Raw genomic sequence first — 25,774 nt, 5'->3', positions numbered from 1 at the left:
GGACTGAGATCAGACAAGGTTGCTCTGGGCCTGGTCTTGAAAAATCTGGATGACTTGTTATACTGCTCTACTGATCTAATGGTGACAAAGTTTCCCCTATCATCCAACGTGGATCTTCCTTGTTTCAGCTTATGTCATGTAAAAACAACAGCGTCAATGTTTGTAAAACCAAATACATAGAGGGGTTGAGGGAATTTAAATCAAACAAAGCAGAAAATCACAAATTCACGCCACCTACCTTTGGGCATTTATTTAAAGCTTACTTAGTAGTAATTCACTTCAATTGCAAAGATTACCACCTCAGTTTCCCTCCATTATCGACAGATTGTGAGTGGCTTAAAGTAGGTTTGGAAGATTGTTGTATTGAGTACATAGGAAAACTAAGTTCCTTCAATAGGCACCTCAGATAGATGGGTCTATGTTGGGGAAATTAGAATGAGGATATGCATTTCCAGGGAACATAACTTCAACACTCAAGAACAATTCAGCTCCTCTCCCTATCCCATCTATCTAGATATAGATATATTTTCTCTGTGTGTGTGTATGCACATGTATATTATCATCAGGTCAACTTATAATTAACTTCAAATACTTACTCTAGCATGAGATTAATTTTGCCCTAAACACGTTACTTCTGTGATCACAAAGAGAGACTAGAAGTGACTAGCACAGTTGCAGACACCAGGGTTGTTGAATCATATTCTTTGCACACTAGTTTGGAAAGGTATTGACATGTAATTGTAACACTAAGGAAACTGAAAATCTAATCCTATAACACAGGGTACTCAAAATAAGAATACTTCTACGCTACATAACCACTGAACATTCGCCTATGTTATTGTAAGGTATTCTTTTAATATGTTACACACTAAAAGCTCTTATATGTTCTGCTATTCCAGTTCAAATACACATCTAAACATTCTGAATAAATGTTAAGAGGGAAAAAAATCTACCACAGAGCTGGCAGGAAAACTGTGCCATCACTGAAAATGAGAGGGATGGAAAGAGAGATAAGCAAAATATAAAAGCAATCACCAGTAATGGTTGGTTTAAAAAGGGGTGAGAAGATGATTATTGAGAACCATAAGTCCTTTAGAAGCTGCCTGTTTAAGTAAGGTAAAATAATCATAACAGTATTTATATAAAAAATTCAATAGAGTAGTTTATTTGCAAACAGTGCATCTAATAACGATGAACAGCATGCAGGAATCACTGCTGAATATTGTCTCCATTTTCAGTGGAAAATTCATACACTGTATGTTTTTGCATTATCAGCACAGAAAACCAGAAATTGCATATATTAATAAAGGTGAGGTAGTCAAACTTAAAATGTCAATATTTATTTACCTAGTTATTAAACTAACTGTGCCTCTCAGCTTTTTCACGTACTGCATTATTTATGGGTTTCTGTGGATATATGCTGCTATGATACTGACCAACAGAGTATAGTAAAAACCCCACACATTTAGAGAAATTAAGAGAGGTAACGAACAGAATGGAAAGCAATAAAGGCAATGAATGATCCCATGTGGTTTAATATGAAAGTCGTGTTAGAGCTGAGAATTAAAGTAAAATTTCATGGAAAAATAAAAATGAGGAAAAGTCAAGATTTTCCATTTTCCTAACCTGGAACCTTGATAAAAACAAATTTCTAGGAACAGTAAATCTATTTCTATTCTTTATTCATGCACAAGATAAGGAAAAAGTCTTGTACTTAGTGATTCACAGCTACTGCAAAACCTGCTACTTCAAAAATACATTATATAATCAACACAGGTTTACATCTAAGTCTTTTACTTATTTTGTAAGCAATCTATCCCACAAATCACATAAATATATCAGATTTTATACACAGTACTAGAATTTGAAAAAGAGGAAAGCAATAAAGCTAAAAAATATTTTGTGAAATTCTACATCAGTGAAAAAACCCTACTCTGAACTAAATACAATTACTGTTCTAAGAATACAAACCAGAAAAGATTTGCTAGTCACATAACTGCTGTTTTTTTCAAGACTGTGGAACTGATAAGAGGATTTTTATTTTTGCACAAAAAGCTAAGAAACTCCTCAGTGAGTCTAGACAATATCATAGATCCTCTACTGCCATCTACCAATTGTAAAAGGATGCAGTCTCAACACAGAAACCACTTCAATTTTTCATTTCTCTGAATGAAACAATATATCCCTTTACTTAGCCATTCAAGGAGGTATTTCTGCTTTTATAAGATTTTACAGATCACTCTAAAATAAGAGGTCATAACATAGTCACTTTGGTAAATATTGAGAAAGCAGTAACTCAGTGCAATGCAACAATATCTTTACTGTGTCAAGAGAAAGAATAGGTTTCTGGTTGGTAGGCCTTGTGACAGAACTGTATGTTCCCTTCTCTGCAAGAACAGGGTCCGTGGAGGTTGTGGGATTGAGTGCAGCCTTGGCACATTTGCTGATGACACCAAGCTGCATGGTGAGGTTTGGCACGTTTGCTGATGACACCAAGCTGCATGGTGAGGTTTGGCATGTTGGAGGGAAGGGTTGCTATCCAGAGGGACCCTGACAGCCTTGAGAGATGGGCTCATGTGAACTGCATGAAGTTCAACAAGGCCAAGTGCAAGGTCCTGTACATGGGTTAGGGCAAACCAAAACACAGCTACAGGCTGGGCAGAGAATGGATTGAGAGCAACAGTGAAGAGAAGGACTTGGGAGTGTTGATTGATGTAAAATTCAACATGAGCCAGTAATGCGGATTTGCAGCCCAGAAAGCCAACCATGTCCTGGGCTGCACCAAAAGAAGCATGGCAGCAGGTCCAGGGAGGGGATTGTCCACCTCTACTTTTCTCTAATGAGACCCCCTTGCAACCTGGGGTACTGTGGACAGCTCTGGGCTCCTCAGTACAGGAAAGACATAAAGCTGTTGAATCGAGTCCAGAGGAGGCCACAAAGATGATGAAAGGGTTGGATGGAGCACCTCACCTATGAAGACAGGCTAAGAGAGAAGGCTCCAGGGAAACTTTATTGCAGCCTTATAGTACTTGAAGGGGCCTACAGGAAGGATGGAGAGGGACTGTTTACAGGAGCAGGTAGTAATAGGACCAGAGGCAATAGCCTTAAGCTGAAGGAGGGGAGATTTACACCAGATATTAAAAAGACCCTGGTACAGGTTGCCCAGAGCAGCTGTGGTTGCCCCCTCTCTGACAGTGTTCAAGGCCAGGTTGGATGGGGCTTTGGTAAACCTGGTCTAGTGGAGGGTGTCCCTGCCCATGGCAGGAGGTTGGAACTAGATGATCCTTAAGGTCCCTTCCAATCCAAAGCATTCTATCATTGTGTGTTAGCACGGAAATACTTTAATGGCATTCATAACCGTATCATTCATACTGCATATGGACCAGTAAGAAACAGTGTAGGTCCATGTTTGCTATTTTGTTGCTTGCTCCCTCAAGGCTACCTCACTCAATAAGGATGTGAAGTAGGACTGGAGTCTAAATACAGACATACAGGCCTTCATAACCAAAACACAAAGCAAAAGAGGGAAAGCAATGACACCACCTATATCTTTCCTTATCCAAAAGATGATTGTATACCACTGAGAGTAGTACGATGCTCTGTAGAGCTGGGATTCAGTGAAGAAGGAAAAAAAACAGTGGGATGCTACAGATGGACAGCACAATGCAGCCACTATTCTAGTTGTGCCTTTCCCCCAGGAATCAGGGGTTTACTTTGTGGAGGTGGTTGACCTTAGCTAATTACACACTCAATAAAATTTAAGACAGTGGGAAAATTGCAATCTGTTCTTTGAAGAGAACCAACGTCTTAAATGCAGAACACCAACACATTCTCATATACATAGCACCAATCCCGTGAGAATTAATAAGGCTACCTGAAGCACTGCATTGATTCTCTGCAATGAATTTACTCCTTAGAGCTGTGTTTTCCTTTAGAGCACAGTACTGTGGCCTCCACTTCATTATGTGGCTGAGCACATTTCTTTGATGCAGACCACAGTTTATATAAAAAATACTCCCTGTATTTTAGAAATCCTTTTTAACTACTCAGATCGCTCAATTGCAGGGTAATAATAAGTACACTTTGGCATTACTCATCAATTTCTGCTAAAGCCTGGTAGTCATGTATTTGTGATGTGGGATGCATTTAATAAATGTCAGTAATTATATGCTCTGCACAGCTAATACAAGGGTTATATAAATGCTAAATTATTTTAAGAAAATATATTTATGTTCATCCTGACATCTACAGCAATAACATAACAAGTTCAAGAATAATCCCAATTGCATGTTTTTCAATAATTATACCCATATTACTCTACATAGCACCATTAGAATGACAGAGGAGTGGTAGATACAAAGTTTGGTTCCAGTGCTCAGAGTCCTGTTGAGTTACATTTTGAAAGAGAAAATTTAGTCTGTTGGTGAACACACAAGAAGCTGTCATTCTGTTACAACTGAACCTTAAAAAACAACCACATGCCACAGCCCCACTATTTGATATACAGTAGAACCACCACAGTCAGGGGTATGACTGCAATACTGGGTGGACATATTCACCATAACTTTACTTCAGCTACTGTGGTAATAACTGCAGGAGAGACTTGGTGTGTATTCTCAAGCATGATCCAGCAATCTGAGAGTCAAGGTGCCCTTGTACACCCTCCCCCACACATGCTGTCCCTGTTGCTGTCGTTAACAAGTTAAAAACACAGCACTGAAGCTATACTAAAATCATACATCTGACCAGGTTTGGGAAGACAGATAGCAGTTTTAATCTAAGGAAACAAGATATGCAAGGAATGGTGGGAAAAGGTACAGATTCAGTGACTTGCTGAAAATAAGAGCAGGTCAGCCACTTAGTTAAAAAAAAGGAACGCAAAGATTAACTGAAGCTGCTTTATATGCTGCTTTACTGAAGTCAGTGAGATCAATGCAATTATATTTAATGAGGCAACATGCACTTCATGTTTCCTGACCCTAGTTCTTACCTCATCTACCTTACTAAATTGGCCTACACTGTTTTCCATTGTAAGTTTACTATTAATTTTAACTCAACAAGTATTCATCACAAAATAAAGAACAGCAATTAAAAGATTTTTTTTTTTCCTAAAAAATTTCTAAGTTTCAAGCCCAGACAGAAGAGTAGCAGTAATTATTCTAAATGAGTCCTATATTTAGCAGCTACACTAAGGTATGATGAGCTATTCCTTTTGACTTCTAATGGATTTCATTAAAGAAATTGCTGTTTCTCTTTAAGCAATCACATCTATAAAAAGAATTAATTCAGTGCAAGATTTCTGTGCTAGTATAGTTTTTGTGGAACACAGAGTCAGGCAACATGGGTTTTTTGCCTGATTTTGTAAACCCAACTTTGTTCAGATATCACAATTTACTTAAGTCATACTGATGTAAAGTGTTATTAAAACACTTTAATAATACTTTATTATTTACATATGTCAAGTTTCTGCTAGAACAAAGTCTTAAGTTCTCAAATGATTCAGCTGTCATTCATGATGAGTATAAAATGTCATGGTATGAATACATGAAAGTAAGTGTGAATAGACACACAGGTCATTTCTACAGACTTTTAAATAATCTCTGTAAGAATGAGTATTCTATTCCTGCACACATCCAAATTGATATTTACAGTAGTGATCTGTAAGATGAAATTTTTACTGAGTATGAGAAATAAACCACACAAGCTTTATACTATGTCAAAGAACCGCATCAACACATTTTTCATGGGAATTATATCTTAAAAAGTTGTATAAAATTCATGAGAGACCTGCAAGCTTATAAAATTTTAACTCAAATTAAGAGTTACCTTTCAGTCACAGAAATCCTTTTAATCCCATTATTTGTAACTGTGTAACTTTATATTTAAAAATGTATGTGAAAAAGCTGTATTATTAATGATTACATTACTGAAGGAAATTTCTGAGTGCTGGTTAACAGCCAACATCAAAAATACAGGTAGGAATTATTATTTTTGTTTATATGTATGTTGAGGTTAGGCATGAGGTAAACTGCAGAGTTAAGATTTTGGGCTTTAGGAAAGTAGACACTGTTGGCAGAATCCCATGAGCGGACATAAGGCAGGGGGGAAATTTAGGACAATCTAGGAGAAAGCACATTACTTTCAGCTGATTAAAAACGGGAATAAAGGAGTATTTTTGAGTGAACTTTAGAAAAAATCATCTCATTCTTCAGAAACACGAAGACTTTGAGCAGAATGACTAAGCTGGGAGTGTCTCAGTGGATTTAAAGACCAAAAAAAATAATAATAAAGATATATGAAGGAAAATCAAGGACAGTGAAAAAAAGAAGATAAAGCACTGCTTGGTCATTTCAAGATGAAATTGAGAGTTACAACACCCCACTGGAGGCAAGACTAAAAGGGAATATTAAGGGTGGGAAGAGTTTCAACAAAGATGCAAAAGTTCAAAGAAAACATGGGGCATTTGATGAATGCAAGAGAACATAAGTGAGGGATGGCACATAAAAGCCTAAAGTATTAAATAGCCTCTGCCCATGGTTTCGGGAGGAAAGGAGCAGTTAATACTGGGAGAGAAACAGTCTACTTACAGAACTTGTATATACTCATACACGAACATGGAGTTAAAACCAGTTGGCAATTGGTCACAAGTCAGCCATTGTCGTGGAAGCTGCAGGCTCCTGGCAGCTCTCACAGCTTCCCCTGAGGACCCCCTAGTTGAGGAACCCCCATCTGTGCACTGCACTAGAGCACTCCACTGGGGATTGTGCCAGCACTGGACCTGTTCTCCTCAGCAACTGAGGGCTAGTTTTGGTTTCACGGCATATAAATCTCCCTTAAGACAGAATTTCTAACAACTCAATTAGTAATTAACAATACTAAAATCATGCGTTTAGTGATATTCAGCTTTTAAATCAGAATTTATGTTCTCTGCTGGAAAAAAAGAAAAGCCATAGATCATCAGTAAGCTGCTTTGGCATGGGGGTGCCTGCTTTGGCCAGGGGGTTGGACCCGATGATCTCTCGAGGTCCCTTCCAACCCCGATGATTCTGTGAGTCTATATAATAATCGATTACTTAAATAATCAAAATGAGCTATATCTAATCATTATTTGCAAGGCCACAGAAAAAAGGTCCATTTCTTTTCAGTGCTGTTTTTGCTTTACCCAAGCTCTTTCAATGCAGTAGGTCAGAGAAGAGATCTCTACATGGCTGCAAAACGCTGCACTGTGCTGCAGTAAATTTCTGCCACAGCAAAGTGTATTGTTGCAGCAATACAAACTGCCTTTCCTATACATGAACAACACACAACATTCACAGAAAGGCCATAAAAAATCTACATTGTCATTAACTAAATATTCCCTCCTATGTAGTGAAACAATGTCATAAAACAATATCAGATTTATTTTAAGAGACTTACAGTAGTTTAACTTCACAGTTACTAGAATAGATTGTAGTGGTTACTAATCGAATACTTATTTATTTTTTAAGAGTTTGAACTGATAAAAGATAGCTAATTACAATTTACTTAAAATCAATGTATATTTGAATGAATCTTTTAAACCTCTAAGCCTAAACACATGATGGAGTTGCTGGCAGTTGGTTTAAACAAGTAGCTACAAACTTTGGTGTGTACATTTCAAAAACAACTGCTTCCCTTAATAATCCTGAGTTCAGCAGTGTAGAGAATACAACCCTATGCCTCTCTACATATGGAAGAAGAGGATCCTAAAAATATAACCTGGCTAGCAGGTGAGAAAATATGTGGGACAGTAGACAAATTATAGAAAGATGTATCACATTGCACAGAACCTGTGAAGTAGTGGAGAAGGTATTAAATTTCACCTGGATGATGCTACTGACATGGTGACTGCGCTGGTACAACTTACTTCTCACTCATTCACTCGGCTTGTCTCTGCTTTAGTTTGTTAACAGATTTATAAGAAACCCTCTTGTTAGGAGGCAATTGTTCAGTTTCAGATGGTGAACCATGGGATCACCTATGGATCTAAACCAGCTGCCAAACTATCAGAAATGGAATGGGTGTACAATTCGTAGTTAGGTAGAAAAACTATTTAAGAAAAATCTCCTACTTCTGTTACTTAAATTGTGTAAGTACCACAAACTATTATTGGTAGAAAGAGGAAGTATCTCCTACAACAAAGATGCATCTCACAGAACTGCAACTACAACAGTCTCATATTTTCAATGTTACAGTCCACAGTCTATAAATTATAATCAATGCTATGACAGACCAGTTCAACAGAGTGCAAGTCTGCATGTAAATGTGTTCATTATCTACTTCCCTTCTCACAGGAAGTCTCCCTTCATGGAGGTTAACTAAGGATTTATTTCTGAATACTAGCATTTTTAATAACTACTGTTCTTCTTACTATGTAAGTATAGCTGAAATAAATAAAATTATCATCAGTCTACAGTGCATCTGACAGAAACAAATGAATTTGAAGTTGATGTTTCTGTAAAAGATTTTAAGACAGAGCTACATTGAGCCTTGGCTTTGTGATAGAGGAGTTCTGGAGCTCAATTTATTACCCTATGCACCCTCATCCAGCTGATTTGTCTTTATATCACTTTACAGTTTCACATGCTAATAATAAAACAAATAATTTGACAATAAATTTATGGATTTAAGTGAACATATATATTTTCAAAAATTTAGCAGTAGATATTTGATATTCAACAAATGCAATACTCAAAGGCAAGTATTTTTTTAACAGATCAAAGGTCTTGTACCAATAAAAAATATCTGCATGGAGCCCTTTGTGAGGTGAATGTGAGCAAACACTTAGATACTTTTAAAAAGTTTAAGTCTTGAAACTACAGGGAATCCCAATTAAAGGGAACTTCCAATTAATGGTCTCAAGTTGTACTAGGGGAAGTTCAGATTGGATATTAGGAAAACTTTCTTCACCAAAAGAGTGGTGAAGCATTGGAACAGGCTGCCCAGGGATGTGGTGGAGTCACCACTCCTGGGAGTGTTTAAAAAACGGGTAGATAAGGCACTTCAGGAGAGAGTTTAATGGTTACAGTCATGTAGGGCTGAAGGTTGAACTTGATGATCTTTAAGGTCTTTTCCAACCTTGATGATTCCATGGTTTTGCCAAAAAAGGTTGGACCAGATAACCCTTGAGTCCCTTCCAACCTGGTATTCTATGATTCAATGATTTATATATGCAGGGGGGTGGGGGGCAGAGGAGGGACAGGGCTGCAACCTGTCCTTACATAAGACAGCAGGCTAAGGCTGTGTAAAAAATTAAAACTAGTCTTGATATATAGATCAGTTCATAGCTCTGATGTAAGATTCTCAAATCAATCAAATTTCACGATATCTGATGTGATTAATTTACCAAGCAAATAAACTATGCTAATCATTAAAAGTTGTACTGTTTCACTGCACTTATACAGTGATCATGTGCTCTCATCTAGACTTAATTAAAAGCAATGTAAAAAAACCAAACCAAACCAAACCCCAATTTATCTTTACCTCAAAATCCTAAACTTGCTCCATATTTGAGCTAAAATCTATTAGAATGGTATTACATATTTATCCGTATCTGGATTAGACTGCAATTAAATGACAACTGAGAACTCTTGACTATGATAGAGGCATCTCCCATATCTTACAGCAAAAGCAATAATGGAAATATTTTAAATGAGTGATTATTTAAAACTACAAAACCCCTGGAACTTATGTTTCAATATGGAGACAATTCAATTCATTTCAATTCTAGAATAATTCTTCAGAATTTTTCTTCCAGAAAAAGCATAAAATGTTACCCATATTCTGTCAAAACTATTTCACTTTGTGACTAAAATTAAAACTTTAACTTGCAGTGAACAGCAGCTGTAAGAACTCCCTCACTGACAGTAATTACATTAAGACTACAAACAGGACTAGTGAAACTACTTACATACATGGATACTCTTAAACATGAAATGAATTATGTTAGTTTAAACTTTCCCAATAATTCTTTGCTTATTTAAGCCCTAAATTACTATCTTAAGTTAGGAAGATAGTCATTTGAACACATTGCTTTGAATATTTCAGTGCTAATGCTAAATATTATCTTGGCATAGAGCTAGCTGGAAACAAAGAGAGAGGCTAAGGTGTTGGCCTACCTGTGTTTATGTGTTTTATCACAATACAGATTCTTTACAAAATAAATATCAATGGTTGTAAAGTATATATTACATTCACAAGTCAGCAAAAATAATCTAAAAAAAATCTATGGAAAAGAATAATCTTAAAGTATGCTTAAATATTTAAATAGTCTGAATTCACATGTACTCAATCGAATGTATTATGCATTTAACAATCAAGATTCAAGATTCATCTGATTGCTTTCTGATAGTGGATGCTTATCACTGTATAATTTCCTTTCAAATAATAATGTTCCTCATAATTCTAAAACACGAGTGGTTACACTTTCCTCAGATTTCGGTGAAAACACTCAAAATAGGCTTAACCTCAGTAAAATAATTCACAAAATGGCTTCTAAAGACATAGATATAAAAATAAAACAGAGTCCGTTAGTCTCTTACACTAACAAAATGACCTTAGGAATGGGAAACTGCAGGTAGTGTCAACCAAAAAGGAAATGATTGGATATACTATCTTCTGAAGCTCAGCATCTCCCAGAGGCCCCTCATGGAAGGGTATGACAAAGCTTGAAGTAAATGAAAGGTAGTGAAACATGCTGATATGGAGTAATCTCACAGAGAATCTAATACCTGAACAACAAAAAGGTTTGCCTTGTTTTGTAATCACTTCATAATGTATAGTTGTTATAAATGTAGAAAAAGGGTCAAAAATCTACATTATAGCCGTTGTACTTTATACCACTTTTATAAAGGTAATGAATTTTTTTCATGACACAGACTTTCCGTCATGACATCAGAGATCTGACGGAGTCACCATGGGTATATTCAGGAGTACACTAATAATTTCTATATAATAATAAAACATGAAACAATTTTATTTTAATGAAATATTTTGTAATTCTTCGCTATTAATAAAAACCTATGCAACCCTCTTTTATATGCAAGAAACATGTAGAGTTTCTTTTATGTTACAAAACTGTAATTGTTATTACATTAAAACACTCGACAGATAAAAGTCAATATATAACAAAAATCCCTCCATTTAGTCTGACTTTGTTATGGAAATTCATATTTATTATGAGGTAGTTGGGTTTTCTAGCTTATATTGGACACAGAAAAGACTGAGAGGTCAATGAAAAATGTAACTCCTTACCTGGGAACTGATCATACGTTGCGATGAACGAGCTATATTAGCAGGCAGGCCAAAGAAGTCTGGTTTATCATCTTCTGGAAGGCTTTCAATAATGTTACGATAATCCTACATTAAAAGGAAAGGACAAACATAAACAAGGGAACATTTGTTCAGCTCATGAAATTAACTGTGTAGGCTGAAAAGTATTTCATTAAGTGTAATGCAGGACATAAAGATTAAAATAAGTATATAACAAATGACATATCTTGGTAATCTTGTTTATAAATTTCTTGATTTTATTTATTAAAAAACTATCTTTTGTATAGTGTTTAGCTCAAAGAGCAATAAGCAATTCTGATGACAGTGATGCTATCAACTGAAAAGAAAAAACAACCTCAGACTTCTGTTGAAAACTTTAAGATTAATGACAGATAAAAATTTAAAAAAAAATCAAATACAATACATATTTATAAAATAAAGAGCACTCACTTCTGTTTAAATCTAGGAAGATGTCACTCAAAGATATCAATCATTTAAGTAAAAATAGGTTTGCATGATCATTTGAGATGCAGAGTAGCGTCAACAGCAATTCTAGTGTAAGAGTTACTAGTGATGCTCTTCTTGTACCAACCAGAAAGAGGCTTTGCAGGCTAAGGCAGACCAGTGGTGTTGAAAAATCACTTTTATTGCTAGCAAAATTAATTACCGTGTGAATATCTGGCTCAACCCTATTGCATTACATCATGTGCATTTGGCCCTTTGCTTGTGAGAGCACATCCTAGGGGTGTATGATTTACCTGGACATGGAACGTCACTTTAGAAATAACAACAGTAGCAGATTTCTCCACCACTGACAGAACACTATTTCGTAAGACATATTCCAAAGTGAAAGAAACCAAACATAGCTTTATTAATGTTCTATTTATCAAAACTACTTGCAGAAAAAATATCTAAGACATAAGAGTATAAACTCCCACATAAATGACGATGTAAGAAACTGAAAGATACTAAAGGCAGTGCAGGTGAACACAAAATGTTCATCTATATGACTATATCATCTACAAGAAAAGGAACCACTGTGGTTTGTTTATTCTGTCCCTCTGTATGATGTTAACTCAGCACATCTATAGAAAATAACCATTCTATTTAAAGTTAAAAAAATAAACAAACCCCAAACCTAAACAGTCAGAATGCCAGACGACAGTTAAATTATTTTAACTGGCATAACTCCATTTACAGCAATTCATATTAGAGGTTTAGTATGGAGTCCTACATTAAAATGTAAATTAATAATAGCAAAACCAAATAGTATGTGAAAGGATATGGAGGTATCTGTTTGTCAAGACTGTTGAATTCCCTTGTTTACATTAAAGGAATACTAAAGGAGAATCAAAATCCACATTTATCTCCAAATAAAATGGCATGTTAGCAGATTATGTCAGAATGTTGATGTATTTTGTAAATAAGGAGATATATTTACGTTTTCCTGTTTCATCCAAACGTTGTAAGAATGTTCAGCAATCTGTACAAAAATGCTATTATGTTAATAAACTGTTACATAAAAACTTAATGGTATCTGTCTGCCATAAATTGTCCCAATTTATTTTCAGTTCACAGCTATGCAGCTCTGTATCGCAGTCCAATCTGGTAACATAAAAAGCAGACTGGCGTAACATACTAGCAGAATACTTTGGATGACTCAAGAATTAGTGCTCCAGTCTCAAATAAGTGGAGGTATCCTTTGGATTGTAACTCTGGTTTTCTTTGTGAAACTATTTCCAAGAATAACTATTGAAAACAATGTATCTTAGTTTCTATATTAGTTGATAGAAGATATATACCTACCAAAATACTGCAGGAATTTGGTAAAGATATCAAGTATGAGAAACCAGTCTTCTTCTTGCCTCTGGCATTTAAACTGCCAATGATTTGTGAATGGAAAAGCTCCTCCAAGTAGGAACGAAGAACCCTCATATCGAAGTAATTATCTACATGGCCTCCATAAATTGCATTTTCAAATAAGCCATGCACAAATTCCCACTGAAAATCTTTGGAACCTATAAATTAATTAAGATTAGTTTTGTGTCAATGCATAGCATTGCATTACAAGCAGTATAGCTCTTCACTGAAATAAAAAATAAAAATAAATCAAGTAAGTAATTTCTAACTGTTTTTCTACCAAAACATTAAAGTTGCAGAATTTTTCAGTTGGTAAATATTTGTCATTGATAAAATAAATACTTACTGTGCTTCAAAATGACTTATTAGAAATATTACTTATGTCTTGAAGTGCTCTTTATTGTACATAAACCAATAGGTTATATGCATTTAAGAAATGATGCTAATAAAATTTTGATTATGTGCTCCTTTGTCACAAATAAAAACAATTTCCCTTGTTCAAAATTTTATACACTATTTTGTATCACAGACTCATGTGATCTTGAAGAATAAACTAAGAGATTGATCCAAAACCACATAAGCTTGAGATAGGTAACTAATAGAAATGTCACCGTTCAAACACGAGGTCCAGGATAGGTACTTTCTAAGGCATTACAAATCACACAACATAACACATAAAAATAAGCATGGTACCATTTTTTTCCTGGTCATGATAACTGATGTTACAACTTCATTAATCTGCCCTAGCTACATCCCACAAGTTCAAAATAACTTATTCCCCCTCCCTTCTATCACAGTTGTCCAAAATAACTACATGGGACAATGACTGGGCCACACCTGGAGATCTGTGTCCAGTTCTGGGCTCCCCAGTTCAAGAAAGACAGGGATCTACTGAAGAGAGTCTAGTGAAAGGCTACAGGAATCATTAGGGAATTGAAGCATCTCTCTTTATGAAGGAAAGACTGAGAGAGATGGGTTCTGATTAGCCTGGAAAAGACTGAAATGGGATCTCATCAACACTTATGGGTGTCAAGAGGATGGAGCCAGACTCTTCTCAGTGGTGCCCAGTGACAGGACAAGGAGCAATGGGAACAAACTGGAACACAGCATGTTTCATTTCAATATCAAGAAACACTTTTTCTCTACGAGGGTGGCAAGCCCTGGGCCAGGCTGCCCAGAGAAGCTGTGGAGTCTCCTTCTCTGGAGAGATTCAAAACCTGCCTGCACACAATCCTGTGCAACCTGCTGTACGTGATCCCGCTTTATCCAGGGTTTGGACTAGATGATCTCCAGAGGCCCCTTCTAAACCCTACTGTTCTGTGAAAATCTACTGAATACCACATAGCTTTCATGTGCAGGTAAAAGTTTGATCAGAGAGGTATTTCTTAAATTCCCCTGAAGACAGGTAGTAAAAATTACTTTAAAGGGTATATTGCAGTGATAACTATTGTTTCCAAATACTTCAATCATTCCTTCCTAAGAAAGCCATCTTCACAGCTATAGTTAATTACTAGATTGATGATTATCACTGATAGTTCATGATTCAGTCTCTTTACATCATTGTATGTTTCAAATATGTTAAACCGAGGTACAGTTCCAGAAGTACTAATCATTTATAAATCTCATTTAAGTAAATGAATGTAAATTATCTCTAAATACCAGTTCCTAAATGCACTTTGAAATTACATAAAATGCAAAGACTTTACACTACACTACTTAACAGAACAATGCCAATATCGAACAGTTATCTAACAGTGAGTTTCAGTATGAAGTATTGGTTTGTATTTTATTCAATATATGACAGAGGAAGGAATGGAGACAGAAGACTCTCTTCCAGGTATTCCTGTATTTCCATTTTATTCCTCTGGACTTGAGAAGCTCAGCAGAGTTGTACTTGGCACAAAGAAATTACTTGTTTACCAAGCTAACTAAAAATGACATTATGATTCATCCTGTGTTTCTAGCTTTGCTTACTGATGATGAGCCTTGCACAGTATCTCCACTTTCATCTGAGTCTTCACATAACATCTCTACTAATGACAAAACAAGACAGGTCCTGTCTGAACACAAGGTCTGAGCACAAGGTGCCTTGCATCCACACAGCTAAACACTCTTTTTCCCTAAAATAAGGTAATCTCTTATCTGCTGCCTATTGAAAGGAGTCTCCAGGTCCTGCTACCTGACAAAACATGTCTTGTGACAGCCTGAGATGCTAGTCTGCATAAAGTGAATATGGGAAAAAACAGACCTGACCATGGAATAGTTTTGAGCCTGTGCTTAGCCCTTATCAGTTTCCTAATACAGACATCCTCAGAGTGTGAATCTACATCCTGAAAAGCCTGACAAGCCTATGCGCAGCTCATTCAGGTCTTCCCAGGATGCTTCCCATATTGACTCAGTTGCCTAACTACCTGATCATGTGTTTGTATTTGTGAAAATGTTCCAATGAAGATTCAAATGCGAAATTAAAATACCTTCAAAGCAGCCTTTAAACAGGATGGCCCCACTATACATAAAAGAATCATGTAATGTAATCAATTTATTAAAATTATCATGAAAGTTTATAATATTCTATACATTGAAAATGAGATACATTCAGAAGGGTTCTGATACAGAGGTGAGAAATCTTTCCTTAAGAAGTGACTTACCCTCAAAGAGTCTATCAATAATGTCAAAACCAGCACGGAGATCAGATAAAGAAAATTCATAAAACTTGGTCCAACCCTACCATCAAAAGACACCCAAAGAATTTAATTAGTCACACAATGATGATCATAAAGTACAATACAAATATTATGTAGTTTCTTAATACTGAATGAAAAAAGAGACAACGTAGTCCTCTCAAGTGCATTTTGGAAACATTTAGTGGAGGTAGTATAAAAATATCAGCACCACCAGTGCATTTCATTTTATATCCTTATACAAACTAGAATCCATTTAATACTAGGAATGCAAACTTCAGATTCTTTTCTAACAGTATTTAGTTCAACTAAAACTTGCTGACATCTGTAGCTGGATCATGCATTGCATCATGATCTTATTTCTGAAGACTTTTTTGCATTTTAATTTCCTTTGGATTTTAATAAGTCTTATTCTTCAATTACAGTCTGTATTTTATGCTCTCATCATCTTACTCCTTAATTCATGTCACTTCTCCACTGACAGAAAAAATTATCATTATAGAAAGCAATTACTGCTACTAATACAGCAATAATGCCGACCACGATACATATATTTTAATCATTCTCAGTTTGTACCTCCCTTCTGTTCTTGGTGGCATTATTCTTTACATAGAACATCATGTGTAATTATCACAAAAGCCTATCAATGTAAATGGAAATGTATAAATAAATATTGATGTATGATACAGAACTGAGGAAATCCAGATCTCAATGGTATGTCCCGTTTTATCTTCTCATGGTTGTACCTTTGCATTTGGATCACAGGATTTAGTTCATTATGAGAAATAGGCAAATGTGTCACAGAACACGTGCATATTCAGTAAGTTGGACATTGACTCAGGTTTGTATATTCATTATAACATACAGGAGATTCTAGCTCTATTTAATTGCAGTCCAGCAGGGTTAGAAGCTGGCAATCTTAAGCACAATATAAAACCATCACTAAGCTCCACACGAGACAAATACAGTTACAGTGGAATTAAGGGGAAAGCAGTAATCCTGTCTGGTGCTACATGGAAAGCTTGTGGTAAAGTAACATTAATTTGAACAAAGCTAAGTATTTTCACCTATTCTACTTCTTGAACACCATATTTGAAGTCTGTTACTCCATGAAGCAGACAGTCTTATAAATCACAAATTCAAAACTAGCAAAAAACCTCTCAAACATTCCAGGCTCCATTGCCAGCTTAAATCTTTCAGATCACAGGTTAATAGTCTAAATAAAATAAACAAAACATAGAAAACTTTGTTGGGCTTCTTTAATGTTGAATTTAAGCATCTGCAGCCAAAAATAAATGTTTGCTTTAAAATAAAATAAAATCTAAGGAAAAAGCACATTAATCTCTGAAAACTATTGAAATCCTCACAAGATATGAGTAAATCCCTTTGTTCTTCCTTCTCCTTGAACAAGGATTGTATGCAGAAAGAGTTGACAATGTCACCTTCTCCTTCCCACCAATGTGGGTGTTCTCACATCTTCCATTGAACCGTGTATGTTTCCAAATGTTTTGTTCCCATTCTTAGCAAACAGAATTCACAGAACGTTTTCCACGGGACCCTACAACCTTCCCAGTATCAGCCAGTACACAAATTAGGAAATAGCCCCATGCAGGCAGAACTAATTTTCAGAGGGACGGGAATTTAGGCTACAAGGATCTTACTTTGCAATGAATAGTGAGGCAATAGTGAAGGCAGGCACCAGAAATAGCCAAGTATTTCTCATCTCCAAAGATGACACAACATATACCTGATGAAAAACACTTCCAAATATAAAAGCTAATAAATGGAGGTAGCAAAAAAAAAAAATTACCTGAGGAATATAATTTCTTCTTTCTTGGCATACAGCATGAAACCATGCCAAGCAAAAGAGAGAATGGGCTCGAGATAAATTCCCCTTTTTATTAATTTGCTCTGGTGTCCAAGATTCATAGGTTCGCAAGAGATTCTTTTTGAGGCCTGGAGGTGCCTGCATTGGAAGGAAAACAGTGTTCTACACAAAGTCTGATACTTCTACGTACTATTTTCTTAAATTACAACTTACAATTTATAACATAATTAAATGATAAACAGTACTTAATGAAACAAAGTTTAACAAGAAAAAAATCTGCTTGTAATAAATGCCCTACCAACAGAATGATCTCATTATGAAAATAACTCAAACATACTGAAGGAAATCAGACAGGGCTAACTTATAGGAGGACTGAACTACACTAGAAGAACTTAGTAAAAGAACCATACTTACCAAAATATGTAAGCTTAAAAGTAAAATGTTTTCAAGAACAAGAAGCTTTCTCCTGATTTACAAGCTCAACTACCAGTTATAATTTCTGTGATCAGGGTCAACTTGCCTTATGCTATCACAACACTCTGACAGTTTGCATATAGATACAGTGTATATATAATAAAATGCCAGCTCTCTGACTTAGTGGTAGCTAATGTCCACAACCAGTAGAAATATCTGCAGTTCTAATAACAAAGTTTACAGTGCTTAAAAGTAAAAACACCTGGTTAGATACCCAGCCATTTTCAAATTACTTGCAAGTGTGAAGGCAATCATAAATGTTAGAGATTTAAATTAAATTTTTGTATTTATATGAATGTTCTTTCGTTCTTTTGAAAAACAATGTTTGTTAATAAGACCACCATCATTACATATGTTTCATACAGAATCACAGAATGCATTACATTGGAAGGGACCTTGAAAGGTCATCTAGTCAACCCCCCCTGCAGTAAACGGGGACATCTCCACTAGATCAGGTCACTCAGAGCCCCATCAAGCCTGACCTTGAATATGTCCAGGGATGGGGCCTCCACTGCCTCTCTGGGCAACCTCTTCCAGTGATCCACCAACCTCATATTGAAAAACATTTTCCTAATATCCAACCTAAACGTTGATAGGAGGGAATTCCTTGTTTTTCATTCACCTTCCAGCATCTGTGTAGGTTTTCGCTTTTAAGAAATACTGATTAAATGCATAAAAGAATCTGGTGCACGAAACATCCTTCTTACCCTGGTAAGTTTATTTTCAGTTCAAACTTCCAACTGAAAAACATATCTGAAAGAAATTTTATAAACCTTGCCTTTAAAGCACAGCTTCTACAAATTTCCATTTATCCATTACAAATTATCATTTAAGATCTTTCAAGGTAAATGCATACCAGTTTTTGTATTACATTTAATTGAAAGATAAGACCAAACCAGTTATGTAAACACTCCATATTAGCCAAACATCTAAACATATAGTTCGCTATACATGCAAAATCATTCATTATAAACACGGAAGAAAAGCTTTCCTAACAGAACTTACTTCATAAGTTATTTTCAGACTTGATTGAAGCAAAATTGGAGTAAATTTTGGATGAACTTCAGTAGTAAGCCAGAGGCGAAAATTTGGTTGAGGCTGTAATGTATTCAGTTCCTATTAAAGAGATGTTATATATTCAAATATATTTTAGGTTGGTTTTTTGATACATAGAATTATATTTACAATATTATACTATTTTTACAAAATTACTATATCCTTAATTAGAAAGTTGGCATTGTCTAAAAACTCTTTAGCTTTGTATTTTTTTTTACAGTTACTCAAAAGACTGGATTTCCAGATGTGTTGCATCCACACATTCTATACTCTTGCTGTTTGAAGTTCAGCCTAGCTGTATCAAAATATTTGCATCTCTCCTCCCAGACCCTAAATACAGGGTGCATAAGAAAATGTATTCATTCTTTAGTTCTTTGAAGTAAAAAGAACACCAGAAGTCTACATCCCAAAAGATGAAGGATAACAACAGTTCTCAGTGACTTTCAACAACTGTATAGCTGTATTTTTTTTTTTCTTCAAGAGTTTGTTGTATGCATGCTTCAGGTGTCATGTCTCATAAAAAACTGAAGATAAGAAAGTGGACTTCTAGTAGAATAAATATTATCAAATGCTATTCAAATATAAAGGCTTCACCAAAAAATAGGTTATTATTGAATGTATGAAAGTGTACTGCTGGTGCTTTATTTGCATCTGAAACACATGTATTTTCCACTGAAGATAACAAAGTTTTTTGACTTTAGAATGTCAACAGTTTTGTGTACGTGCCTTGGAAGAAACAGTTCAAAGGCCCAGGCAGATTTTCTCACAATCCATTCATTTTGATCATCTCTGAAATACAATCATTGTAATTTTTTTTTTTCTGTGGTTTTAGTAACGAAGAAAATTATGTCAATCCATGGATTGTTCTGCTCTGTAGGCAAAATGAAAACTCTATCTTGTACATAGAATCACAGAATCACTGAGGTTGGAAAGAACCTCTATGGCCCATGGAAAGAGGAGCCCATGCTGGAGCAGGTTTGTTGGCAGGACTTGTGACACTATGAGGGACCCATGCTGGAGCAGTCTGGTCCTGAAGGTCTGCACCCCATGAAAGGGACTCACACTGGAGCAGTCGGTGAAGAACTGCAGCCTGTGGGAAGGACTCATGTTGGAGAATTTGTTGGAGGACTGTGGGAAGGAGCCCACACTGAAGCAGAGGAAGAGTGTGAGGAGACCTCCCCCTGGGGAGGGATGAAGGAGCAGCAGAGACAACTTGTGATGAACTGACCCCAGCCCCCATTCCCTGTTACCCCGTGCCGCTGAGGGATGGAGGGAGAGAAATCAGGAGTGATGTTGAGCCTGGGAAGTAGGAAGGTGTGAGGGGGGAAGGTGTTTTAAGATTTGGTTTTATCTCTCATTATTCTACTCTGATTTGCTTGGTAATAAATTCAACTAATTTTCCCAAGTTGAGTCTGTTTTTCCCATGATGGTAACTGCTGAGTTATCTCCCCTCATCCTTATCTCAACCCATAAGACTTTTCATTGTATTTTCTCTCCCCTGCCCAGCTGAGAAGGGGAGCCTGGGGTTATTCCTTCCAAGGGGAAAAATTTAGCATTTCCCTTTGTTGAACTTCACAAGGTTCCTATCACTCTACTATTCTAGCCTATCAAGGGTCTTCTGAATGTAAGTACAGCCATCTGTTTTAACAATCATACCTCACAGGATTTTTTAATATGAACTTGTTGAGTATGCGTTCCATCCGATTATTCCTATCATTAATTAAGATGTTAAACAATATTAGACACAGTATCCACCCCTGGAGAACACCACTGGTTACTGGCCTCCAGCTGGACTTTTCATTGACAACACTGAGTGCTGCAGTTCCCCCAGTCTATTTTTATTTCATCACCTTGTCTAAGAATGTCACAGGAGACAAACTAGTATGTGAAAAATGATCCATAGCCTCAGAATCAGGAGATTTAAGAGAAGAAAAAAATGCTATTTACATGCTGGTTCAAGTGCTATCTAGAATCAGAGTTCAGCAAACATGGGCTCTATCACCAGAAGTCCTAACAAGATCATTTGTTCACACATTGTGGCAGAAATACTCTACACTGTATGAAAATCAAAGAGCTCACATGAATGACGGAGGGAAAGAGCTACTTAGGGCTGAAGCATTTCACTTTACTCACGACTGAGAAACCTGCCAAGTTTTATTTTTCAATTGCTGCAATTTTAAACATCACCATGGAAATGCCTGAAATATTCTAGTTTTCAATACATTCTTCTCTAGTTATCCTCACCTTTTCCAATACAGGAAGCCAAGATGTAACAAGATGCAGGTTCTTCAAACACAGCCATTCTCCATTGCGTGCACATTCTTTTAAAGTCTGAATAGCCAAGTCAGCTTGGCCTTGGCCCATTGCAATCTGAAATGAATGAAACAGTTGCATCAGGAATTAGCTATACTTCATTTAACAGCTAAAAACAAAACTGTGTCTCCAAGTTAGAGTGCATATTGGAAAAAGAAGGTGTGCCAACAATAATCAGAAATCTCCATAGTCAGAGAATCATAGAATGATCAAGGTTGGAAAAGACCTTCAAGATCTCCAGGTACAACCATCAGCGTTACACCAACAAAACCACTAAACCATCTCCTGAAGCAGTGATAGGGTACTACAGTAGGGAAAAGATGAATGAAACATAGGTTTTTTTTTGCAACCTATCTAATCAGAGTTTCTTAAGAAACCACATTACCTAGACTTTTTTAATGGAAAAACATACATCCATACATCACCTGGTGACGGTGACATATAACTCAACAATAATTTAAATAGCAGTGACTAAACTGCATTGCTACAGAACTGCTGATACAACAAAACCAAGAGATAAATGAGAACGAAACTTCTTCTGCCTGTAAGCTAGGAGTACTTCTTCTGAAGAGAAACATTCAATTTCATATTGAGAAGATTGAAAAACTAAGGCTGCTCTCTTTCCAACTGGGAAATATGAATAGCTTAACAACCAGACTTTTCTTCATTTTTTGTAGTACCATGTTGCTGCTAAAATAAATATAGATCTTCGAATGGAAATGCAAAAGGCCCAAACTGAATTTTGAGATAAATCAGTGAAAACTGAAAATTAAGCACTTTCTGTAGCACAATTACTGCAATAATTTATGTTAAACTATGCATAGAATGCATTCACACATCCCTAGAATCTGACTGGAAGCTGCACATAACAAAAACCCCTGAAACAAACAGGTTGAAAAGAAAATAGCCTCAGCTAATCTGAAAAATCTTCTCTTTGCATTATTGCTATAGAGAGATAGAACTATTTTGATTATGACTTCATCAAATATCCCTCAAGAAGAAATCCATCTTGTCTTTTTACCCTAAAGCTGTCCTTAATCAAAAAAAAAAAAACTTGGAGCCTTAGCTTTATATGATGATACAGGGATAGACTCTGCCTAAATAAAACTTAGTATAATATCTTGAAAGAATTTAAAATAGCCAAAAGAAGACAACTGAAAGTCACTAGACAACATGGTAGTACACCACATAAATTTAGTGGTCTGTTTTTTATCTATGAGAAATGATTCAACAGAGAAGAAAAATCTCATCTTCCATGTCCTATTCAAATTGTATGAAAAAACTAATGATCAAAATATTATCATGAGTATATTATCATTAGTAGGACAACTTTCAGATGACTTAGCTTTGAGTACTACTACTCATTAATCAAATACTGTACCATGCTACATTTTTAGGTGCAACATGTAAAAGATATTTAAAGACAAACACCAACAGACATGCGGCAGTGTAAGAAATATGCACTCTGAAACATTCATGGCTAGATAAAGCTGGCAGTAGGATCTAAATCTTTATAATTTGATGGGAAAAAATATATTACATCAGTGCAAATTCCAGGAAAGGAACAATTTCAAGGACTATTTAAAAGCAACATTAAGCTTGACATTTTCCATTTCTATGCTAACCAGTGATCAGCTAGATAACAACTCCCCTCCCCTGAATACTTCAAACATAGAAGGAAATAACATTTTGCAGAAAGGTATAAAGCATATTGGTATTGTGCATTAGGAATATTAGGAAATCAGTTGTATCATAGAATAATTTAAGTAGGAATGAATCACGGAAGCTCTGTAGTCCAACCTCCTGCTCAAAGTAGGTGCCAGCTATGAAAGACCAGACCAGAAGCTGATGGCTTTTTCTAGTGGACTCTTGGGAACCCCAAGGATGGAGACTGCACTGGGAAATCTGTTTGACTGTTCTCATGGTGAGAAAGTTTCTCCTTATATTCAGCTGCAACTTCTCTCTTTACTATTTATGCTCTCTGCTTTCTTTCCACCATGACTGATTGCCAAGAGTCTGGGTTCATCTTCTCAGTGACACTGTAGATATTGAAAGGCTGTTATTATTAACCTAACTATTAGGTTATCACAAAGACTTCTCTGCTGACAATTGTGAGCCCATTGCTTGGTGGGGCAAGGCACATGGAAAAGGTTGAGGTAATCAATGTGTTTTTAGTCAGAGGTTTCACTGCTGAGATTTGCTCTGAGGCCTCCCAGGTCTCCAAAACCTACAGGAGTAAAGCAAGTAGAGATAGATAGACTCAGGAATCACTCAACACAGAAATAAAAAACTCCGCAGGACAACATGGGATGAATTCAAGAGTGCTGGGGAACAGCTAATGCTCTCATCTTGCAAAGGTTATATTGATTTGGGGTGTTTGCTGATTAAAGAAATTATCTTCAAGAAGGGTAAGGAGGATAAAGATCTGGGCAATTACAGGCTGGTCAGCCTCCACTCAGTCGGAGGGAAGGTTGTGGAGCAAGTCCCCTTAGAAGCCATTTCTAAACACACAAAGAACACAGTGGTGATAAGAAGCAGCCAAAACAGGTTTACTAATGACAACTCATGCCTGATTGACTTCACTGCTTTCTAGACAGTGACTGCCACTCTGGACAAGGGGGTACCAGCAAATGTTGTACACCTTGACTTTGGTAATGCTTTTGACAGAGTCTCCCATAACCTCCTTATCACCAGACTGAAGAAATATGCGCTGGAAAATTGAAAAATAAGATAGAATAATAGGTGGACTGCTGGTCTCACAGGATGGTCATTGGTGGAGAGTCTAGCTGGCAGCCTGTAGCCAGTGGTATCTGTACTATGACAAATACCATATAATGTCTTCATCAGTGACCCGGGTTATGTGACTCTGTGCACTGTCAGCAAGATAATGGATAACAGCAAAGAAAGGGGATGGGGAGGAGGGCAAGCAACTGATACACTGGTAAGTCCAGTACTCAGATGGATCTGAAGAGGCTGGAGAAACAGGCTGGTAGTTCATGAAGTTCACCAAGGCAAATGCAAAGTCCTAGACCTGGGATGGAATAATCCCATGCAACAGGGTGTCTGGGCCTGCTTAGGAAGCAGCTGTGGAGAAAATTAGGTCCTAATGGACAAGAAGTTAAGTAAGAGTCAGTAATGGGCCCTTGCAACAAAGGCCAGTCCCATAAGGGGCTGTATTCATAAGACTAATCAGCAAGTCCAGGGAAGTGATCCTTCCCCTCTCTTTGGAACTCATGTACAGATCTGAAATACTGTGTCCAGTTTTGGGCTCCCCAGTACAAGACATACATGTTCATACTGAAGTGACTCCAGAGCAAACCACTATCATGGTCAGGGCATGCTGAGCAGGGTTTGATAGCCACTCAATCAGGAGACCTTCCTGCTGCGTACAACTACGTGATTGAAGAATGCAGAGAAGATATAAACAGACTCTTTCAGAGGCACATAGTGACAGGACATTCTCCTGTAAAAGTAGTTAAATAGTGGAACAAGTGACTCAGAGATATTTTGGGATCTCCATCCTTAGAGGGAAAACTTCTTGCCTCAGAACATGGGGTTGAAGTACATGATCTCTAGAAGTCTATTCCAACCTTGGTTATTCTATGAATTTAACAGTATATTTCTTCTTAAAAAAGAGTTGTTTTCAACACCTCTGCATAGATTAAATTTTGAAACAGACAAAATATCAAGTGATTTCTTATCAGTAGAATTCCTGATTAAAGCCTACTCAAGGGGAATTACCTTTCCTCAATTTTGTGTTGAATGCAAAACAGGGAAGAAGCTGTAAAACATGACAACAAAACCCAGCTATATTGGCTGGGCAAATAATTTTGGTGTTGTATGTCTATTCCTAAAATCTAAGGGCCTTACCACATGGTCGATCTTAAACACATTTTTTAGAAGACTAGAAATTTAAAAGTTCTGTTCAGAACTCACATCAACAATTATTTGATTAACATTTACTTGTACAGTTTCTCAAAATATTTTACAGAATGTCATAAAATACCAAAGTATTCCCAAACACTGAATATTTGATTTATGTTTTCTATTGAAGAAAGAAACATGCAAGTTCTATAAGCAGAGACATTTATGAAGTCTAATTTTCAGGGGATTTTGTTCATATTTTGATTATTCCACATGAAAAAAAGATAATGGTTCAGCATGTATAACACAGGATCTTTTTTTTCTTTCCCAGCTATCTACTCCTTTTCCCTTTCTCCAAGTGTGAGGAATGTCTCTCATGTGAAACATCCTTCTGAGAGGATCACTATTT

At 36.4% G+C, this 25,774-nt stretch overlaps 1 protein-coding gene across 1 annotated transcript in view; it reads right to left on the bottom strand.

Moving 5' to 3' along the window:
- Window positions 1–25,774, bottom strand: part of DYNC2H1 (dynein cytoplasmic 2 heavy chain 1) — a gene marked incomplete at its 5' end in the record, with an annotated part of 161,593 nt that overhangs the window by 41,292 nt on the left and 94,527 nt on the right. Inside the window, 6 exons of the mRNA XM_084274663.1 lie at window positions 11,272–11,376; window positions 13,096–13,307; window positions 15,798–15,873; window positions 17,641–17,796; window positions 19,138–19,248; window positions 21,433–21,558. Of these exons, the coding sequence (XP_084130789.1) occupies window positions 11,272–11,376; window positions 13,096–13,307; window positions 15,798–15,873; window positions 17,641–17,796; window positions 19,138–19,248; window positions 21,433–21,558 (786 nt within the window). The remainder of the gene's footprint in view (window positions 1–11,271; window positions 11,377–13,095; window positions 13,308–15,797; window positions 15,874–17,640; window positions 17,797–19,137; window positions 19,249–21,432; window positions 21,559–25,774) is intronic.

The sequence above is a fragment of the Gallinula chloropus genome, assembly GCF_964237585.1.
Source record: "Gallinula chloropus genome assembly, chromosome: 1".
Taxonomy (NCBI): Eukaryota; Metazoa; Chordata; class Aves; order Gruiformes; family Rallidae; genus Gallinula; species Gallinula chloropus.
Note: the sequence above shows the minus strand (reverse complement) of the source record. Positions and strands in the feature narration are given on the sequence as shown.